Source organism: Myotis daubentonii, chromosome 8 (genome assembly GCF_963259705.1).
Source record: "Myotis daubentonii chromosome 8, mMyoDau2.1, whole genome shotgun sequence".
Classification (NCBI taxonomy): domain Eukaryota; kingdom Metazoa; phylum Chordata; class Mammalia; order Chiroptera; family Vespertilionidae; genus Myotis; species Myotis daubentonii.
Genome location: NC_081847.1, coordinates 85322869 through 85344185, shown reverse-complemented (window position 1 = coordinate 85344185; position 21317 = coordinate 85322869). Strand labels below are relative to the sequence as shown.

General features: G+C 42.0%; 1 protein-coding gene across 10 annotated transcripts in view; it reads left to right on the top strand.

Annotated features, from left to right (window-relative positions):
* DYM (dymeclin) overlaps positions 1-21317 on the top strand; it is a 259645-nt gene that overhangs the window by 123630 nt on the left and 114698 nt on the right. For all 10 annotated transcript variants that reach the window (XM_059707262.1, XM_059707264.1, XM_059707261.1 and 7 more), the window contains 3 exons: positions 310-435; positions 2330-2443; positions 3407-3501. In XM_059707262.1, the coding sequence (XP_059563245.1) occupies positions 310-435; positions 2330-2443; positions 3407-3501 (335 nt within the window). The remainder of the gene's footprint in view (positions 1-309; positions 436-2329; positions 2444-3406; positions 3502-21317) is intronic.

Sequence of the window (21317 nt, the reverse complement as noted above, 5' to 3'; positions counted from 1 at the left end):
TTCCTGAGAATACTTCATTGTGTGTAAGTTCCTAGTAGGCTGGGGGCAGACCTGCCTCTGTTCAGGTCCGTGCTGACTGGGAGCCTACGTGGTCAGCAGAAGCAACTCGGTGGTGATTTCTTCTGCTGGCGTCTTAGCTATTCATGTGGAAAGTACTTTCAGTCAGAGACGGGTTTGTGTGTCTTTTTCTCTAAAGAAAAATGTAACTATGAAGTTAAGCAGAGGGTAGATAATAAAAGTATAAAAGTTTAAGACATTGGTCTCATAATAATGTAATAGAAGTAGTAAAGTAAAATTTCTATTCCCTAGGTTTTACCAATTCTTGAGATTCTGTATCATGTTGAAGAAAGAAACTCACACCACGTGTATATGGCGCTTATAATATTGTTGATCCTTACAGAAGATGATGGCTTCAATAGGTCCATTCACGAAGTGGTAAGTCCCCATCACTTTGATCAGAATTAGAGTTTCAGACGTTTTACTGAGGCTTAGCATTTCTTCCTTCTTTTCCTTCTGGTAGCTGTTTCTGAGAGAACCTGACTTAGAAATCATCTGTGAACCATTTATCAAATGGTATTTGTTTTTTCCTGAATGACTAGGAGACTAGTAGACTATTAAAAAAGCTCCCAAGATGGTTTCTTTAGTAATTGAGGCAAATGTTTTTGTTGCCACTGGGTTCATTTTTCTTCTTCATTTCATGTCCACTTTTCAGTAGAGACAGAAATTGTCCAACAGGTTTGCTCTCTGTATACAGAATGAGTGAAAGAATATGGAATAAAGGGAAGAAGACTGAGAAATCAGTTGTTTTATTTTTTAAAAGACAGTGTAATATGCCCAGCTGGCATGGCTCAGTGCTTGAGCGTGAACACATGAACCAGGAGCTCATGGTTCGGTTCTCTGTCAGGGCATATGCCAGGGTTTTGGGCTTGATCCCCAGTCAGGGGCATGCAGGAGGCAGCCGATCAATAATTCTCTCTCATCATTGATGTTTCTATCTCTCTATCCCTTTCCCTTCCTCCCTAAAATCAATTATATATAAAATTCATGATAAACTTAAACAGAAAAAAAGACAGTGTAATATAATTTTAATCTTTAAATGTTAGTCTTGCTGATGAATTACATTCCCAAATTAACTTTATCTCCCTTTTTGGTATTTTCTTTATAACATTGAAAATGTTTGTGTCCATGTAAGATATAGACAGAGTGTTAAAACATATAGAAAGAAGTAGTAGGTTTTTTTAAATTTTATTTTTTAATTATAGTTGACACAATATTATGTTAGTTTCAGATTTACAGCAGTGATTAGACACTTAAATACCTTATGAAGTGATCTCCATGAGAAGTCTAGAACCCCCTGCACCATACATAGTTATTACAATACTAGAGGCCCAGTGCATGGATTCATGCACATTGAAAGTAAATTAATTAGAAGGTGGCCGGCAGGGGTCCTTCGGCCTAGCCTGTGGGGATCGAGCCGAAACCGGCAGTCTGACATCCCCCGAGGGGTCCTGGAGTGCGAGAGGGCACCCTGCAAAGTTTCTGTCGCTCTGCAGCTCCTGTGTTGAGCGTCTGCCCCCTAGTGGTCAGTGCGTGTCATAGGGCCGGTCGGCTGGTTGCTTAGGCTTTCATATATATAGATTACTGACTATATTCTCTATGCTGTACTTCACATCCTGTGACTGTTTTTGTAACTGGCAGTTTATATGGAAGTACTAGGTTTTCGTGAAAAATAGCGCATCCCGTGTCTACCCATTTTCTCTCTCTCTCTGATACCCATGTTACAAATCTACAGTGAAACTGTGCCAACTTAAATTAGAAAACAGCTCTTGCTTACTGAGGCCTGGAGGTGAGCTGCCTGCTCTGAGTAGACAGAACAGAACACAGGGACATCTGTTCTGGAAGATCGTGGCTGTTTGCATTCCTGGCCTTCCCCTGAACACAGCATGGAGCTTTCTGCGGTTGGGAGAGCTCTCCTTCTTGAGAGACTCCTTGGTTTTCTTACGTTCGCTTTCAGACTGCTGAGCTCTGACTGTTTTTCTCTCAGTCCTGTCCTATGTGCCATACCTCCTGTTTGTCTATTAATGATAACCTCCTGTCTTCCAGACCTGGTTTTTTTCTTTCTTTTATATTTAAGAAGCAAGGGGGAAGGAGACGTAAACACATCAGCACAGTTTGGCTCTCTTGAACTCAAAGTCTCACAATGCACTTTTACTAGCATATTCTGTTTAACTCAGAGCATAGCCACGGCTTATCCGAAATTATATAGACATGGACAGCCCTTTTTTCCCAAGTCCATCATGTTAACTTAAACTTTTCTTCCGCATTACAGATACTAAAAAATATTACTTGGTATTCAGAACGGGTTTTAACAGAAATTTCACTGGGGAGTCTCCTAATACTGGTCGTAATAAGAACCATTCAGTACAACATGACAAGGACAAGAGTAAGTATTCCAAAGCTGCTCTATTATCTATATGCATATGGTGCGATTAAGACTATAGTTGAAAGCACTCTCAATATTGAGAGTGCCAGTGTTCTCATGAAGTACAGTAGAAAAATACAGATCAGCTTATAGTCACTGTATTACATGATCTCAAGGTACTATATACAGTATCTGTTTCTTAATATTAATAGACTGCATGTTTAGAGACATTTTACATGAAATCAAAAACAAGCAGTGGAACACATTTAAATAAAAGATGCTGTGCATCTTTGCTGAACTGATAAAACTGATTTGCCTTTTAAAAACAACAGCAAACTAAGAAGATACGAGTAGAAGAAAAATGAATTCAGTTGGGGGGAAAATAGAAGAAAGAACACTTTTAAAGAGTAAAGAGAAAATTTCAACTGGATTGTATTTGCAGTACCTGGGGGCAAATTTCAGTCCCGGTCAATAGAGAAGCCATATACAGAATTCATAACTCAGAGACCTGGTCAAGTTTACTGACCTGTTTTCAATTATTTCCTCTGTGGGCTAACATAGATACATGTTCAGAATCTTCTATCTGAAACGTTAGGAGCCAGATGTGTGTTAGAATGGAGAATGTTTTGATTTTAGAAAGATAATTATAGAGCAGATGCTTACTATATGTAGCCATTAGGTTCTGGAGCAGCACACTGTAATTATACATTAATATTTCTGCAGCAGAATACTTCAGTATTCACCAGGGCAGGGTAATGAGGACCACAAATAGCCTATACTCTTTGCCAGATGTTGCTTCCAAATGCGTGGTGAAAACACTTTGAACTTTCAGTGCTTTATCGGATTTTGGAATTAGGGAAAAGGGATTGTGGACCTGAGCTTTCAACAATCAATGAAAATCGAGTTTACATTTGCTTCTAATTAGCCTTGCTTACAACGCAGAGAAGACTTGATGAATGTTTTCAACTTGCTGTTTTCTGACAGGACAAGTACCTTCACACAAATTGTTTGGCAGCTTTAGCAAATATGTCAGCCCAGTTCCGTTCTCTCCATCAGTATGCTGCCCAGAGGATCATCAGGTAAATATGAGCTTTAAAAGAAATCCTGATTTTTGTTTTCTGGCTGTCCTATGGAAAAGGATAGGATGATGTTTCCTTTTTAAATGTTACCTGTAAGAGTATCAAATCATCACACTTCATTTTTATCACCTGTTTGATTGAAAATACCTTGTTCTTCTCTGTTACTAACCTAACTTTTCAATCAAAATTAATTGTATTTACTTTCAACCATTTTATAAATCTGGTTTTAAGCTTTGTATATTAGCTTTTTAAAATATATATATATATTTTTATTGATTTCAGAGAGGAAGGGAAAGGGAGAGAGAGATAGAAACATCAATGATGAGAGAGAATCATTGATCGGCTGCCTCCTTCACACCCCCTACTAGGGAAGGAGCCTGCAACCCGGGCATGTGCACTTGACCGGAATCGAACCCGGGACCCTTCAGTCCACAGGCTGATGCTCTATCCACTGAGCCAAACCGGCTAAGGCTATACTAGCTTTTTAAGAGACGCAGGCATATTTCTTAGTAATGCAGACTGCATTTTAATTAACATCTTTGTTGAGCTTTTTGTAGAGCATCACACTTCCCTTCTGAGGAGTCACCTGTGTGTGTCTTGTAGAATTCTTTTTATAGCGTATTGGTATACCATATAGTTTTTATACCATATAGTTACTTTTGATAGCATATTATTTTCCTATTGCTGCCACAAAGTAGTGACTTAAAACAACACAAATTTGTTATATCATTCTGTATTAGAAGTTCAGCAAGGTTTCACTGGGCTAAACCAAGGTGTCAGTAGGGCTGCAGCCCTTTCTGGTTGCTCTAGAGGAGAATGTTCCCTCGCCTTTTCCAGGTGCTAGAAGTTGCCCACATTCCTTGGCTCATGACCCCTTCCGCCATCTGCAAGGCCCCAACAGTAGGTTGTTGAGTCCTCCTCACATCCCCTCACATCTCCTCTTCCACTTTGAGGATTCTTGTTATTGCCTGGGCCCTACCCAGATAACCCAGGATAATCTACCATCTCACGGTCCTTAACTGAATCATCACTGCAAGCCCCTTTGCCATGTAAAGTAACATACTCACAGGTGCAGGGGCTAGAATGTGAACGTTTGGCCTGTTCAGTATGAAAATGCCAGATGAGCTGGTTTAGAACTTAAATTCTTATAAAATATATGAAGCAAGATTAAATAAAAATTTTCTAGATCTAAGAGTTGGAAAAAATGCAAATAAAGCACTGTGCCCAGTTTTCTATGTGTGACGACTAAAGTGGAAAACCCATCATTTTGGAGAAATAAAAGCCCTAATTTAGATTTGTGATTTGGGAATATTTTGATCACGTTTAGCATCAGTAAGGAGTAGAGCTTTAACTCTATTTTAATGGAGTTGTATTTCGTTATAAAATTGCCTGCCCTCAGGTAGCTAGTACTTGAGTAGTGGAGATATGACAAGCACCAACATATATTATATACAACAGACTGTCATAAACATTCGAATGAAAGAAAAGTTCCTGTGGTGAGTGTTCAGGGAGTAGTGAGATCACATCTCATTAAGAAATTAGGCAAAGTAAACAGAGAGAGATGGCCTGAGAGAAGAAAGCATCAACCACAGCAAACCAAACCAAAACAAGAGGGGTGTGGGGGAAAGCATGGTTCATATTTAGAAAATAACCTGCCCCATTCAGCCTGTACAGGGATTATAGGAGAGAAACCTCAAAGAACCAGCTGAGGCCTTCACCGTCAGATCACAGCCTAGGATAATGAAAGCAATAGAGAGGGAAGAAGGCAACAGAATAAAAAATGTGAATGAATGAATCGTAAATGATTTAAAAGAAATAATTTAATGTAACCTTCTAGAGTCATCATTTGCAGCAGAGATGATGTTAGCATGCCCTGTCTGGCACAGAGGGGCGTGCAGTTCTGTGCCGTGCCCTGTGCTACCAGCACTGGTCCAGGGGCCGCAGCTGTGCAGAATGAGGACCAGAGCGTCCGCATCACCCAGGACGGTGATTTCCTGTTAGAAAGGCAGTGTCCACCAGCTTCACACCCTGAATCAGATCTTCATTCTAACAGAATCCCCACATGATTTGTATATTGAAGTTTGGAAAGCATTTTGAATTTGGGCTTGGAAATCAAGATTTATTTCTTAGAAAACACTTGTCTCGAATTGGAAATGGGGCCCAGCTTTTTTGCATCGTGAGGAAACTCATTCTGTACTAAATGTTTGTGCTTAGGGTACAGAACTGTAAAGTATGATACGGAACGGATGCATAACAAACACTGTTTAGATGCACAGATTTATCATAGCAGTGCAAACCAATTCACCAGATGCTCTAGTGACTCCTTCAAGTGAGAAGGCATCAGTTTTCATAGACATTTTCTAAATCCTCTTTCAGGAAGCGACTGTACAGTTTTGTATCTGCCAGTTGCAACACTTAGAAGAGCCAATATTTCATGTGATCTTTACCAAAATGCAAAACAGTAACATGCTTCATTGCTGAGAAAATAGGATGTGAATAAAGCTTTTAAAAACCTTTTTAGCTGGATATAAATGTAAGGAATGATTTCATATGGTGTCTAAGCTACTGTTTTATATTTAATGACAACATGTCTTCTACAAATTTGGTATTCTAGAAAAATCACAAACATGATTTAGGTTTTGCTCATCTATGAAGATTCAGAATATGCTATAAGCATGGATATTTGATATCATTATTTGGGACGAGGCTTATTAATTCAAGTAAAAACATTTATGAAAAGTAGACTGTATGTAAGGGATTGCCGTGGGTTACAAGGATATCATTACTCGCTGCCCTTAAGACTTCTCCTCTTGTGCTGTCCCCCACTGGCTCCTTCCTCTAGCTCCTCCCTCACATTTGGCTTAACAGAGACTTTCCCTAATCTTTCATCCTAAATTGTTGTTTTCTCTCTGCTCATTTTTCCTGGGAGTTCACATATATGCCTATAGCTTCACCTCTATGCACTTGTATAAAATAATCCTGATCTTTCTCTTTGTCTCCGGAGGCAGGCAGTAGAGTATAGTGGTTCAGAGCACAGACTGAGTTTGGATGCCACTTCCAAAACCTGCTAGCTGTGGAATCTTAGAGAAGTTCCTTGCCTTCTCCAGGCAGCAGTTTCCCCATCTGTAAGGTTGGTGACAGCGGTTACTATCTTATCTCAGTGGATATGGTGAGGATTAAGTGAGTTAATACTTGTAAAGGGCCTGACACATAGCGCGCACTGTAACTGTTGGCTAGCTGAACCCTAACTCTACTAACCTCATTGCCTGGATATCCAACACTTAACTCAGACTTTTATTCTGTTTAAAACTCTACTTATTTTTTAAACACGTTCTTCCTTTTAAATTTCCTATCCTAAGTAATGACCCTCACTGCAGCCACCTAAATTGCCAAACCAGAAACCAAGTAATTTCCTACCATTTCTCCCTTCCCCTCAAACGCTATGTCCAATTGTGCCCTGGAATCCTGTCTAACTCTACCATTGTAATTTGCTTTAATACTCTCTTTTCTGTCTCCACTCTTGCTGTCTTGGTTCACGTGTTCATGATGGTCACCAAACAGTGTCATTTGTCTGCTAGTCCTTCTGCCTCCCTACTTGTCCCTCCACAGTCGACCTCCGTACTGCTGCATTCTTTTGAAAAGCATGTCTCATCTTACTGCTCCCTGTCCTTAAAATCATTAAATGCCTTCCCGTTGCTGACAGGTTTAAATTCAACCTCCTGAGAGCAGAAGCTCTCCACTGTGGGTGATTTTGTCCCCAGGGGGCATTGGCAGTGTCTGGAGTACTTTTTTATGTATTGTTTCTGTTGTTATTGCTACAACAGGGGAGGAGGTTGCTACTGACATCTAGTGGGTAGAGGCCAGGGATGTTGCTAAACATCTTAGAATACACAGGACACAAATAGCTATCTAGGCCAAAATGTCACTAGTGCTGAGGCTGAGGAACCTTGCCTTAGGCTTAGAGTGACATGATCTGGGCCCTTCCCATTGCTCTTCATCTACAATTACTACTTCTCACTGCTCTGTCCTTCCTGAGTGGGTACAGTTCCCTGCTCTGCACAGCTGCACTCCTGCGTCTGGACAAATGTGGTCTGGAATTAGAAAAAAGCTGAGCCAGTTCCTGGTATCACCTCTTCTTTCTGTAGGGTTTTCCCCACCAGTTTCCTCCTCTCTATTCTGTTTTATCTTGAACCTGCAATGGTCAGGTCCCCCACTCTGTCCCACCCCAACCCACCCCCAGCTCCTAGACCTTCTAACTTTAGACCCAGCTGCTGCTAGCACAGTCACTTCATACTTTCCTCTTCATATTAGAAAGAGAAAGAACCCAGGGGCCCTGTTCATCTCTTTGTAACAAGCAGCCCTCAGTCTCTCATTCCGGCCCAGGGCTAGTTCCTGGGTCAGGAGCAGGGGAGCAGGCCAGGAAAGGAGAAAGTCACATGTTAGAAAATGTAGCTGTGGCGACCTGCTTCTGTCAGCGGCTGGTGTCAGGGAGAGAGAACTTCAGAATTTTGACTGTGGCACACTGGCCTAGCCTGAAGGTTCAAGTCTTGTTGTTTAAGCAATGTAGTAATTCCTGGAGATAAAAGACTTGTCTTATATAATTCTTTGCATTGCTTTATAGACGATTAGCTCTTAGACACCCAATAGACATTTTTGTTTTGTTAATCCTCACCCTAGGATATTTTATCCATTGATTTTTAGAGAGAGTGGAAGGGAAAAGGAGAGACACAGAGAGAGACACACCGGATGTGTGAGGGAGACATCTATTGGTTGCCTCCCGAGATTGAGCCTGCAACCAAGAAAGGTGCCCTTGACTGGCATCGAACCCAAGACCCTTCAGTCTGAGGGCTGATGCACTAACTACTGAGAAAAACCATTTAGGGTCACAATAGACCGCTAATAAATGCGTAGTGACTTATTCTTAGAAGATGGGCTGGCATCTGGGATTTTAAGCTTAGTTCTGAGACTTCACGTAAGCTGATTCGACTCTAGCCACCTTCTGCAGATACCTGATGCTTTTTTAAGCTAGAGAATTTAATGTCAATGTAAGATGTTATTGAAAGCTTCCTGGTTTTTCAAACCTCAAGAATAAAATAATATAAAACATAGATTTTGAATGAAATTTTTTATAAGCATAGTATGGTTTTTTGTAAAATCCAATTATGTAATTTAAGAATTTAAAAATTATTCATTCCATTACTTATGCGTTCACCTGTTCTCGCATGAACAGCCACCAGTGGTGAAGACATGCTTTTAGATTTTAACCAGGTTCCATGCTGTGCACCTGCCCTGTCTCGCCCCAGGCTGGCGGTTCCTGTGCGCTGCCCTGTTCTGTTCTGCACGGGAATGACACACGCTGTTCACCCAGCATTTTCCTGAGGACTACAGAACACAGGTGTTTGTTCATCTCTGGGTGGCAGTGCCTCTGTTTTGGACAAATATTGATCTTTTAGAATGGCCCATGGAATCAAAGAGACAATTTGTTTTGTTGTTGTTTTTAAATATATTTTTTATTGATTTCAGAGAGGAAAGGAGAGAGAAAGAGAAACCTCAATGATGAGAGGGAATCATTGATCAACTGCCTCCTGCACGCCCCGCCACTGGGGATCAAGCCTGCAACCTGGGCAGGTGCCCTGACTGGGAATTGAACCGTGACCTCCTGGTTCACGGGTCAATGCTCAACCACGGAGCAAGGGTTTTGCAGTGTCAAAACTTCTTTTAAACTGGCTTTGCAATTAGGTACTTCCATTAGATGTATACGATTTACTTTTTACAAGATAGCATTAACTTGTTCTTACTGGATGCACAGGCAGAAGGAAGTTCCAGTTTCCCTTTGGTCGTGGCTGGTCCTTGTTTGATCTTGGCATAGCAGGAGCCAAGAAAGGAAGGAGGGATGTTTTGCCTTAAAAATCTGGCTTCCTTCACTTCCTACAGTCAGTGGTACTTTGAAGGTAGCTGCATTTTTCAGAAAAACCTGACATGACTTGCTTTTTAGTTTAACTTTTTCTTAAGAAATTGTATTAAGGTCATATCTAAGACTCCCAGTTGAATGTTGAAGTTTCCAATGGAAAATGTCTAACTATCGAGATAGACAGGAATGATTAAGCCTCCATTCCTTCTCAATAGCTTGAGACTTTACCCTACTCTCAGGCTTTCACATTAGACGGCCACAGTTTTCTGGGTCAGAGACGAAGGACAGTTATTACTCACAGCAGCAGTAGGAGCCAGAGTGTCATCATTTTCTCCTGCGGTTTCTCGTGCCCACGGGGCAGTGTGATAAGGGCGAGTTGGCACCTGCATATGCAGTGGGTTGCATTACAGGAGAGAAACCCTGAGCTTAGAGAACCCCACTCACTTATAATAACTTGAAGCAAATCTGCCCAACCTTTGTTTTGCATTGAAACATCTTAACTGTATTTGAGAGCGAACTGCCCTCTGCTCTAGAGGGAGACACTGTCTCTGCTTTCTACGTCTGTTTACCAGTGTTCATGAACAGAGAGTTTAGATCATAACGCTTGTGAGTGCCTCTGCTCCCAGGACATGCAGAAACACGGAAGACCCGTGGGGAATTGTCTCTGCCTAGTGCGTTTCTGTTGCCAGTTAGAAAACCTGTCCCTCTGTCATTTGGGTAGCAAGGTGATACTGCTCTCTGCCTTCTTTCCCACTTGCTAATGCGTTGGATTTAGGTATCGTAGAGGCTTCACGGGTCTGTCCACATGGCATAACGAATCTCCTGCTCAGGTGTCAGTGTCATTGATGCAGCCCCTAAAGTGTGTTCCTGAGTGGCTTTGACGTAACCAGAATATTTTCGTTTTAAACACAAATCATTAAATGATAGGTTTGGAAGGACCTTTAAGGAACATCAAAGGCAAGTGTGCACATTGTACATGTGGAAATACTGAAACCTAGACTTGTCATGGGACCAGTCAAGTGCGCTCTGTCTCCCAGCTCCTGTGTGCAGTTCTTTCCAGAACAAAAGAGAGAAGAGGCGTGGGCTCCCCACCCCGCCAGTTTTACAGAATTGTGATACCTGATATGTTATCCAATGCTAAGGCCAGAGAAGAGAATGAAGTGACTTGAGTAAAGGTGTTACCTTCCTGATGCATTGTGCTTGCTCTATGTCTCTGTACAAGGCACCTTTCCCAAGACAAACAAAGGTGTGGTCACAGGAGAACTGGGAGTAAACAGAAAGGTAAAGAGATTTGAAATGATTCACTTGTCCAATGTAAATATACATGGAATCAGATGTACCAGGGACAGGGACAAACAAGGGAAGAGAGAACACTCCCTGAGGAGAGAGAAAAGGTAGTGGGGAAAGGTAGCTGCTGAAAAGGTAGGTAAATAAATACTCCATATCAAAAATGTTAATGAGTATTCCGAGCATGTAGCGTGTTTATTCATTTAATATGCCTCAGTGCCTTCTTTTATAAAATAGGAGTATCCTCTTAAATCTTCTCCTTATGGCAGACCTGACGTTGATAAATGGTGAAAAAGATAAACAGATGCCAGCCACTTTAAACTCAGATTCTCAGTTACAAGCGAGTGGAGTGTCCACTGAGTAGAGTTTTCAGTCTTCTTGGATCACACCAATGCAAGGTTCTCTATGTGCGCTCCTCAGACCACAGAGGTTCCATGGGGTTTAGGCTACTTTTATAATAAGACATATGTCATTTTCATGTGCTGACATTTGCAACAGTGTTGTAAAAGCAAAGTTGGGGTAAAACTGCTGGTACCTTAGCATAAATCAAGGCCATGGCGCCAAACTGTATTTTCTGCAACCATACACTTGCAGTGAAAAAAGCCACTTTGATTTAAGAATGTTCTTGATGAAATGGGACTACATCAAAATAAAAAGCTTCTGCACAGCAAAAGAAACCATCAACAAAACAACGAGAAAACCCACTGCGTGGGAAAACATATTTGCCAATGTCATATCTGATAAGGGCCTAATCTCCAAAATTTATAGGGAACTCATACAACTTAACAAAAGGAAGATAAACAATCCAATCAAAAAATGGGCAAAGGACCTAAATAGACACCTTTCAAAAGAGGACATTCAGAAAGCCAACAGACATATGAAAACATGCTCAAAGTCACTAAACATCCGAGAGATGCAAATCAAAACAACAATGAGGTACCATCTCACACCTGTCAGATTGGCTATCATCAACAAATTGTTCAACAAACGACAAGTGCTGGAGAGGATGTGGAGAAGAAGGAACACTTGTGCACTGCTGGTGGGAATGCAGACTGGTGCAGCCACTATGGAAGACAGTATGGCGTTTTCTCAAAAAACTAAAAATGGAACTCCCATTTGACCCTGTGATCCCACTTCTAGGAATATATCCCAAGAAACCAGAAACAACAATCAGAAAGGATATATGCACCCATATGTTCATAGCAGCACAATTCACCATAGCTAGAATCTGGAAACAGCCTAAATGCCCATCAGTAGATGAATGGATTAGAAAACTGTGGTACATCTACACGATGGAATACTATGCTGCTGTAAAAAAGAAGGAACTCTTACCATTTGCAACGTCATGGATGGAACTGGAGAGCATTATGCTAAGTGAAATAAGCCAGTCAATGAAGGAAAAATACCACATGATCTCACTCATTCATGGATAATAGAGACCATTATAAACTTTTGAACAATAATAGATACAGAGGCAGAGCAGCCTCAAACAGATTGTCAAACTGTAGCGGGAAGGCCGGGGAGGGGTGGGGGGCAGGATGGAGGGGTGTAAGAGATCAACCAAAGGATTTGTATGCATGCATATAAGCATAACCAATGGACATAAGACACTGGGGAATAGGGGAGGCCAGGGGATTGTCAAGGGCGGGGGAAAAAAAGGGACACATATGTAATACCCTTTGTAAGACTGTAAGCAATAAAATAAAATTTAAAAAAAAAAAGAGAGAAGTCTAGAAACATCTTAAGTTTTTAATTCCCTATGCAAAAAAAAAAAAAGAATGTTCTTGATGAAATAGTGAAAATGATTAGTTATAATAAATCTTAACCTTTAATATTTTGTGTGATAAAACTGGAAGTTCATAGAAAGCACTTCTACTACATCTTAAACTACAGTGTTCGTCTTGAGAAAAAGCACATGTGCAGTTGAGCTGTGGGCTGGACTAGCCCCTTTTTTGGAATACCATTTTATGTAAAGAAAGAGTGGCATGACAGTCTGTGGTTATCTAGACTTGGCAGACATTTTCTTGAAAATAACGTGAACGTATCACTTCAAAGAAAACAACAACTAGTGTTAGTTGCCAGTGGTAAAATTGGAACTTATAAGCAAATTAGAATTTTAAAAAATGTGTATTGGCACCATGAGTTTGATGTCTTCCCAATAATTGAAGACTTCTGCGATGAGATTGATAAAGACATTACTAAGTGTGGGATATTTTGGATCATGTATGGTGACCAATGCAAGTATGTCAACATTTGGAAGATCTTTATAACTCTTAATTCAGCAAACCAATATTTTTCGAATTGCCGGGAGCCGGTCCATCCTTGCTGTTTCAAGGGACCTGGCATATATGGCATACGGCTCTTAATATGTTTGCTCACCTTCTTGGCTCTGTGTTTTAACCAAGGTCACCTCTCCGAGAAAGGTTGAATCGCCAGGTAGGGATTTTCCCCTGAAGTTAGGGAGGGAATAAAACCCCTCAACTAAGTGCCAGGCGGGTAATTAATCCCTTTAACTACGAACAATCATGCTTAAACTACATAATCTTTTCTCCCTGGAATGGAGATAAGAAACGCCCTAACCTTTGTAATAGAGATTGATAGGATTGAATCAACTGGTATAAATACAGTTGTAACAAGACAGAAACACTCAGAACTCAGAACACAGAACTCAGAACACAGGGCTTGGAAGACAGGACCAAGAGAGACAGAGCCTAGGCACAGAACCTACACAGAACATTCTCTAGAGACAGAAGAACTTCGCTGGAGAGAGCATGCCGGAGGATCCTGGACAGGGACTTGCCTCGGAGCCTAGAGACAGAGCCTAGCGGGAGAACATGGCAAGGGATCCTGGACTGAACCTGACTACAGAGATTGGCAGGAGAACCTGACTGGAACCTGGACACTGAACCTGACTGGAGAGCCTGGACAGAACCTGGCTGGAGAACCTAGCGAGGGAACATGGCTACAGAACCTCGCTGGAGATCCGAAGCAGAACCTCTCTGGAGATCTGGGCTAGAGATCCTGGCTAGGTTGCTGATCAACTGAACGCTGTCTCCATGTCATTCCTTCTTCGCCGACTCCGTCCACACCTTTGGGGACCCCTGGACCCGCTGGGGTTGGACCCCGGCATATGGCGCCCGAACAGGGACCCCTAGGTAAGCGCCCCACACTCGGGACGGATCGGACTCCACCGTAGGAAGAGGGTGGATAGTCTTCACCGACTCCGTCCACACCTTTGGGAACCCCTGGAACAGGATTCCCTTAGGTAAGCCGCCCCATTGAGAACCTCCACACTCGGGACGGATCAGACTCCACCGAAGGAAGAGGGTGGATAGTCTTCGACTCCGTCCACACCTTTGGGAATGCCTGGAACAGGATTCCCCTAGGTAAGCCCCCCCCCCCTGAAAACCCCCACACTCGGGACGGATAGGACTCCACCAGGGTGGTACAGACCCCCCTATAGAGGATAAGTAGGGTGAGAAGGTGGATAGTACAGAACTTAGATTGAGAAGATGTGCCATACTGAGTCCAAAGAAAGAAGACTCTGTATTGATATCTAGATTAAGAAGATGTGCCATACTGAGTCTAAAGAAAAAAGACTCCGTATTGATCTTTTAACATATATGCTTGTTAGCAGAGGAATTAAGGTTACTCCCAGTCAGACAGAACATTTTATACAAGAAATACGTCCATGCTTTTCTGAGGAAGGAAAGGTGCCGGAAAGGTAAATGTAGAGGCATGGGAGAAGGTAGGCCCAAGGAGCCTTATCCTTAACCCCACTGCAGCCTTTCTACCCTGGGAAAGTGCAGGATTGGCAAGCTCTCCCTGGGATGATAGATCAGGACTCAGGTAATAGCGGAAAGCGCCAATCCTACTCTTAAAATGGATATAAGAGAGCATTTGAGGTTTTTCTTTTTAATGCTTGCTTTTAAAAAATAAAAAAGGGGGAATTTGCCGGGAGCCGGTCCATCCTTGCTGTTTCAAGGGACCTGGCATATATGGCATACGGCTCTTAATATGTTTGCTCACCTTCTTGGCTCTGTGTTTTAACCAAGGTCACCTCTCCGAGAAAGGTTGAATCGCCAGGTAGGGATTTTCCCCTGAAGTTAGGGAGGGAATAAAACCCCTCAACTAAGTGCCAGGCGGGTAATTAATCCCTTTAACTACGAACAATCATGCTTAAACTACATAATCTTTTCTCCCTGGAATGGAGATAAGAAACGCCCTAACCTTTGTAATAGAGATTGATAGGATTGAATCAACTGGTATAAATACAGTTGTAACAAGACAGAAACACTCAGAACTCAGAACACAGAACTCAGAACACAGGGCTTGGAAGACAGGACCAAGAGAGACAGAGCCTAGGCACAGAACCTACACAGAACATTCTCTAGAGACAGAAGAACTTCGCTGGAGAGAGCATGCCGGAGGATCCTGGACAGGGACTTGCCTCGGAGCCTAGAGACAGAGCCTAGCGGGAGAACATGGCAAGGGATCCTGGACTGAACCTGACTACAGAGATTGGCAGGAGAACCTGACTGGAACCTGGACACTGAACCTGACTGGAGAGCCTGGACAGAACCTGGCTGGAGAACCTAGCGAGGGAACATGGCTACAGAACCTCGCTGGAGATCCGAAGCAGAACCTCTCTGGAGATCTGGGCTAGAGATCCTGGCTAGGTTGCTGATCAACTGAACGCTGTCTCCATGTCATTCCTTCTTCGCCGACTCCGTCCACACCTTTGGGGACCCCTGGACCCGCTGGGGTTGGACCCCGGCATCGAATGACCAAAGCATGAAGTTACAAAAGTAGGCATGGGTGAAAAGATTCATACAAAGTACAAAATAGACCAAAGGATCTTAATGCAACAGACTGAAAGAGGGTTTCCAATTCCACATTTTAACTAATCTAAGAAACTAGCACTTGAGTTTTTTTGTACTATCAAAGACGATCTACAATTTTCTGTAAAGGGCATTAAAACACTTCCTTTTCTAAGTATATATATTATTGGGGCTACATTTTCCTCATGTGCTTCAACTAAAACAAGATTGACTTCAGCAGGACTGAGAATCTGTTTTCTGTTAAGCCAGACAGTATAAAGATTGCAGAAACAGAAAATAATGCTACTTGTCTGACATTTTCAGTTTTGTTTTGGAAAGGAGTTATTTTTCATTAAGTATTATTTATGTTAACATGTGATGTTCATTAGTATGTTTAAATGAATTAAGTATTTTAGATTTTCTCAGTTTTATTTCTACTATAGATAATGTTTATAGTTTTAATCCATATATTAAAAAGTTCTTTGGGCTCCTCAATTTTTTTTAAGAGTCTAACTGGTCCCTGAGATTAGAATCACTGCTGTAATGCCTGGTTAGGGGATTGGGTATATACTTTTAAATAGCTACTATTTCTGAATTAATTATACCCTTACTTCCTTCCATCAATATAATCAATAGTCAGGTATGTTTGTATTATTCATGCTTCCATTTAATAAATATTTATTGAGAACATAATTATCAGGGGTTGGAAGAGAAAGGGGATATACAGAATATATAAATAATGTTTACTCCCTGTAAGAGCACATGGTCTTTATCTTTTGAAGTCATAAGCTGGGCATGTTACTAAATTGTCTTAGAAGTTTATTGCTCATCTTGCCTGGGTGTGGCTATAAAACAAATTTGTTCTGGTTGTCTATTGCTATGTGACAGGCCACCCCAAAACTTAGTGTCTTAAAGCAGCGATTTATAATGATCTCTCACGGTGCTGTGGATTGATTGCTTACCTTAGTGGTAGTCACTGGAGGTCTCTCACATGCTTGCAGTCAGACAGCAGTGGGGTCGATGTCCTGTGTGATCAGCCTCATGACAGTTGATACCAGCTGTCAGCTGAGTTCCCATGAGGGATGCTCCCAAGAAGGACATCCAAGAGTGACAGAAACTGTTTCTTATGACCTAGCTCAGCCATCCCAGGCCATTGCTTTCACCACATTTTATTGGTCAAAATCAGGTCACAGGACCAGCCCAGGTTCAAGAGAAAGGGACCACAAAAGGAAATGTTGGTACTCAGGAGGCTTGGTTCGTTTGTGGCCATCTTTGGGTACTAGTGGCCACAAGACTGTCAAAGACTGCTGAATTGTGTCATAAGTTATTGCCCTGTATAGCAGGAAGATGGACAGTACTTCCATTCTAAAATTCTAGGCTTAAGATAAACATCTAGATTTCTATTCAAAATAGAAAATCCAGCTGAATCTGTTCAAATGCTGTCTTTCTTGTGTTTAATTTACATGTGACATAAAAGTTCTCTTTCATGACCTCTGTCTGTATTCAGTTTCTTTTGTTCAGAAGGAAATGCCCACTTCCCAGTAACGGTGTCTTTACCTGAAACAACTGGACAGAGTTCTGCCCTGCGAATGCCTGTGTTGCTGCACTTGCTGGTCACTGAGTGGTTGATACTGGCCAGGTCTTGTCTTTGGGCTGAGAAAATGTAGGGCTGTGTTACCCTGTGGCAGTGTGACTGGCCCAGTGTCCACCCTGACAACGGCATCCCCGTTCTATCCAAGAGAGGTTAGGGGCAGCATTCCATTTGGAAGGCGGAGCTTGGAGATCGTTTGCAAGTGGCATTTATACAGCAATCACAGCAATCATGCCGCCTTCACTCTGACTAATGTATGTGCTGTGGCTTAGAGATCTGGCTGGAGGAAATTTGATGGGGGGGTGGGGTGGAGCTTTAGCTAAAGCTCCCCTTGGGGGTGCTGTTGCACTATAAACTTCCAAAGAAAACATCTTTCAGGTGCCCCCTTTTTTTGTTTTTAAGCAAACATTGTATTGTATACCTAAGGTGCACCAGGCCCTGTGCTAGGCTTAGGGGAACTGATAAGACTGTTTTGTCCCCATAGTTTAATCCTGATTATCCACTTTCCTGACATTTATTCAAAAGAAGAAAAAATAATACCTAATTGAATTCAAGCCAGGCCCATAGCTGCCTGTAGACACCCCGAAGGTAGTAACCAATATGCCTAAAAATGTGTTCACAAAGTTCAGAATTTCTAAAGTGACATAAAAGGGTATCAAGTAGCCCTTCAATGTATTTTAAAATGCTCAATTTCACTCTAATATGAAAAATACAATGTAAAACTACACTGAGATACCATTTTCCCTCCTATCAGATTAGAAAAATCCATCTGTGTGTTACATATGGTTATGTGGAAATAGAGATACTCAGACTTTGCCTGTGGGAGTGTAGATTGGTACAAGTCCTTAAAGAACAATGTGGCAATATCTATCCACATTTTAAATCCATGACCCAATAGTCATACCTGCACTTGTGCAAAATGACAATGTGCAGATTTATTTTGGCAGTGTTTGTTAATAATAGCAAATAGTCATTAGAAACAACTCGAGTATCTATCGATAGACTTATTTAAATAAATATGATATACATACAATGGACAGGGTGCAGCTATAAAAAAGAGCAAGGGATAGAAGGCTCTTCAAGATATTTATGTGAAAAAAGCAAGGCACAGAACAGTATGTTTTATATCTGAGTAGTGTAAGTAAGGGGATAAATATATATTTGCATTTGTCCTTATTTATATGTAAAACTATGGAAAGAAACACAAAAAAAGTGATACAAATGGTTATGGGGTGAGAGGAAAGCAAGAATTTCCACTGTGCTGCATATGTTTCTCTTTGAAGATCATGTGAGCACCAAAGGGTCAGGGATCTTTGTATCATTCACAAATGTATCCCAAGTACCTATAGCACTGCCTGGTACAAAAAATATTTGTAGACCTAGCCGATTTGGCTCAGTTGATAGAGTGTTGGCCTACGGACTGAAAAGTCACAGGTTCGATTCCAGTCAAGGGCATATGCCTGGGTTGCAGCCTCGATCCCAGTAGGGGGTGTGCAGGAGGCAGCCAATCAAGGATTCTCTCTCATCATTGATGTTTATATCTCTCTCTCCTTTCCTCTCTGAAATCAATAAAAATATTTTAAAAATTTGTAGAATAAATGATTATGCAGAAATGATTTCATTAAAAACCAAAGCAACACAGATTCATTACAGAAAATATATACAAGCTTAAAGATAACCATAGTGCCCACTTCAAGTAATTTTTTGAGTAATACCGTAGTATATATACTTCCAGGTGACTTTCTATTCAGATACATGTGTATATTTTTCAGTAAGAATAGTCTATAGCATACATAGAGTTTTATAAGCCTTTTCATGTATATATGTATGTGTGTGTGTGTGTGTGCATATGTATCACCTATATTGAGAGCTATTTATATAACATGATGGCTTCAGAAAGTCATTGAACTCGTTTAGTAAAATTGATAAAGCCATGTATTTAGACAGATAAGTTGTTTGCACATATGCATATACTAGAGGCCTGGTGCATGAAAATTCATGCACTGAAGGGGGGGTCCCTCAGCCCGGCCTGCCCCCTCTCACAGTCCGGGAGCCCTCAGAGGTGGGAGGCGACCTGGCGATCAGGGGAAGGCGTTGCCCCATCACACCTCTGCTGCTGCCACTGCCGGCAGCGCAAGCCTCAGCCAGCCCTGGTTACCTGAGCCTCGGGTGGCCCTGGGTGGCTGGGCAGCCGCCATCTGAGGCTTACCTGCACCTCAGGCTGACCCTGGGCGGCTGGGGGGCTGAGAGAACTAGGGGTCTCCAGAGGCAGGCACACGGAGCAGCCGCGCACCTGCTGCCCCTGAGGGGCTGAGGGGTCTGGGCGCCACCATCTTGTGGCTATGGCACGGTGATAGCTATGATGCAGGTGCTGCCCCCTAGTGATCAGTGCATTCCCACAGGAGGAGTGCTGCTCAGCCAGAAACCAGGCTCATGGCTGGCAAGTGCAGCAGCGGTGGCGGGAGCCTTTCTTGCGTCCGCGGCAGTGCAAGACCCTTTGGGGGATGTCCAACTGCCAGCAGAGAGTGGGCCGAAGATGGCGGGCAGACATCCCCCAAGGGGTCCCAGACTGTGAGAGAGTGCAGGCTGGGCTAAGGGACCCACCCCCACCCTGCCCCCAGTGCACAAATGTCATACACCAGGCCTCTAGTGTTTTAATACGAAAAGGGGATTTTGTGGTAATTGCAAGATTTGAGCATTTTTCCAAGCCATAAGTAACTTTTTTCTTTCACAGTGATATAGTACATACTTGAAATTGTGCTTTTCTTACCAAACCATTTGCACCTATTTTGCTCGTGTATGTTGACCTTATTGTATTCCATAAGGGATTACTAACCCTGACTGGTCTAGACACTGGTAGTAATATAATCTTATTCCCCTTGTTTTAGACTTTCATATAATTGGTTCATATATTAAGTGTTACGAAGTTTGAGACAACACATGATTTTTCTGTTGCAACTGAAAAAGTGAACATAAACCTTATTAACCTGAAACTAATAAGAAATAATGTTGAATATAAACTATAATTGAAAGATAAAATAAAATTAAATAAATAAATGAGAGAAAGGAAAATAAACCTTATTAAAGGCTGTCTAATATCATTACACATGTATAAAAAGTGTTCACAGCTTAATATTTTACTTTAACCTCTGTTATTCTTTAGGTGTTGATAATAAAAATGATTTCATCAAGTTATCACCAAAATTTAGGTTCAACTGGGAGTCACTGAGAACCCTAGTAGTTTAAAGAAGAAAGAACTGTTATTTTTCTCCAAGTAAAAGTCCACTACAGGCCTTCGAGGGCTGAGAAGGAGGCTCTGCTCCAGGAAGTCTGCATTAGTTTCCTTCAGCTGCCGTAACAAGTTTCCATTGACGTAACTGCCTAAAACAACACAATATATCACCTCACAGTTCCGTAGTCAGAAATCTGGCGAGGTTCATGTGGTTTCCCTGCTCCAGGCTTCACAAGTCCAAAATGCAAGTTGTCGACCTGCTGGGCTCTAACCAGGACACTGTGGGAAGGATCTGCTTCCAGGCTCCTGTTGTTGGCTTATCTAGTTCCATGTGATGGTAGAACTTAGGTCCCTGTTGCCGGGCACACAGCTGGGGGCTGCTCTTAGCTCCTAGAAGCCTCTCTCTCATCCTCGCACATGGGCTCCTACATCTCAAAGCCCAGTGGCACATCAGATGCTTGGAATCTCTCTGATTGATTCTTTTGCCACTTATCTCTGACTCTAGCCAGCGGAAGTTCTCTGCTCTTAAGGGCTCATGTGATTAGGTTGTGCAAATCTGGGTAGTTTAGGATAATCTCCCTATTTTAAGATCTTTAGTCTTAATTACATCTTCAAATTCCCTTTTGACTTGTAATGCATTCACAGGTTGCAGGGATTAGGGCATGGGCATTTTCGGATAAACTCCTTTCACTGTACCTCCACGATCTTCCTTGTTAGGGTCGCCATCAGCATCTGAGTTCAAGCCACAGGAGGTAAGAATAAAAGGCAAGGCTAGGCACCCAGTGACTCTTAAGGAAGGTTTCCAGAGGCTGCCAAGGGATACTTAATTCTAGTAAGTGAGAGCTTAGTCCCGGGGCCACATTTAGCAGTGCTGGGAGCTGAGAAATGTCATTTTTATTCCCTGCGGTCATGTGTCCTGCTGAAAAATCTGTTAGTATCGAAATAGATCACTGGGGACAACCAACAGCCCCTGCC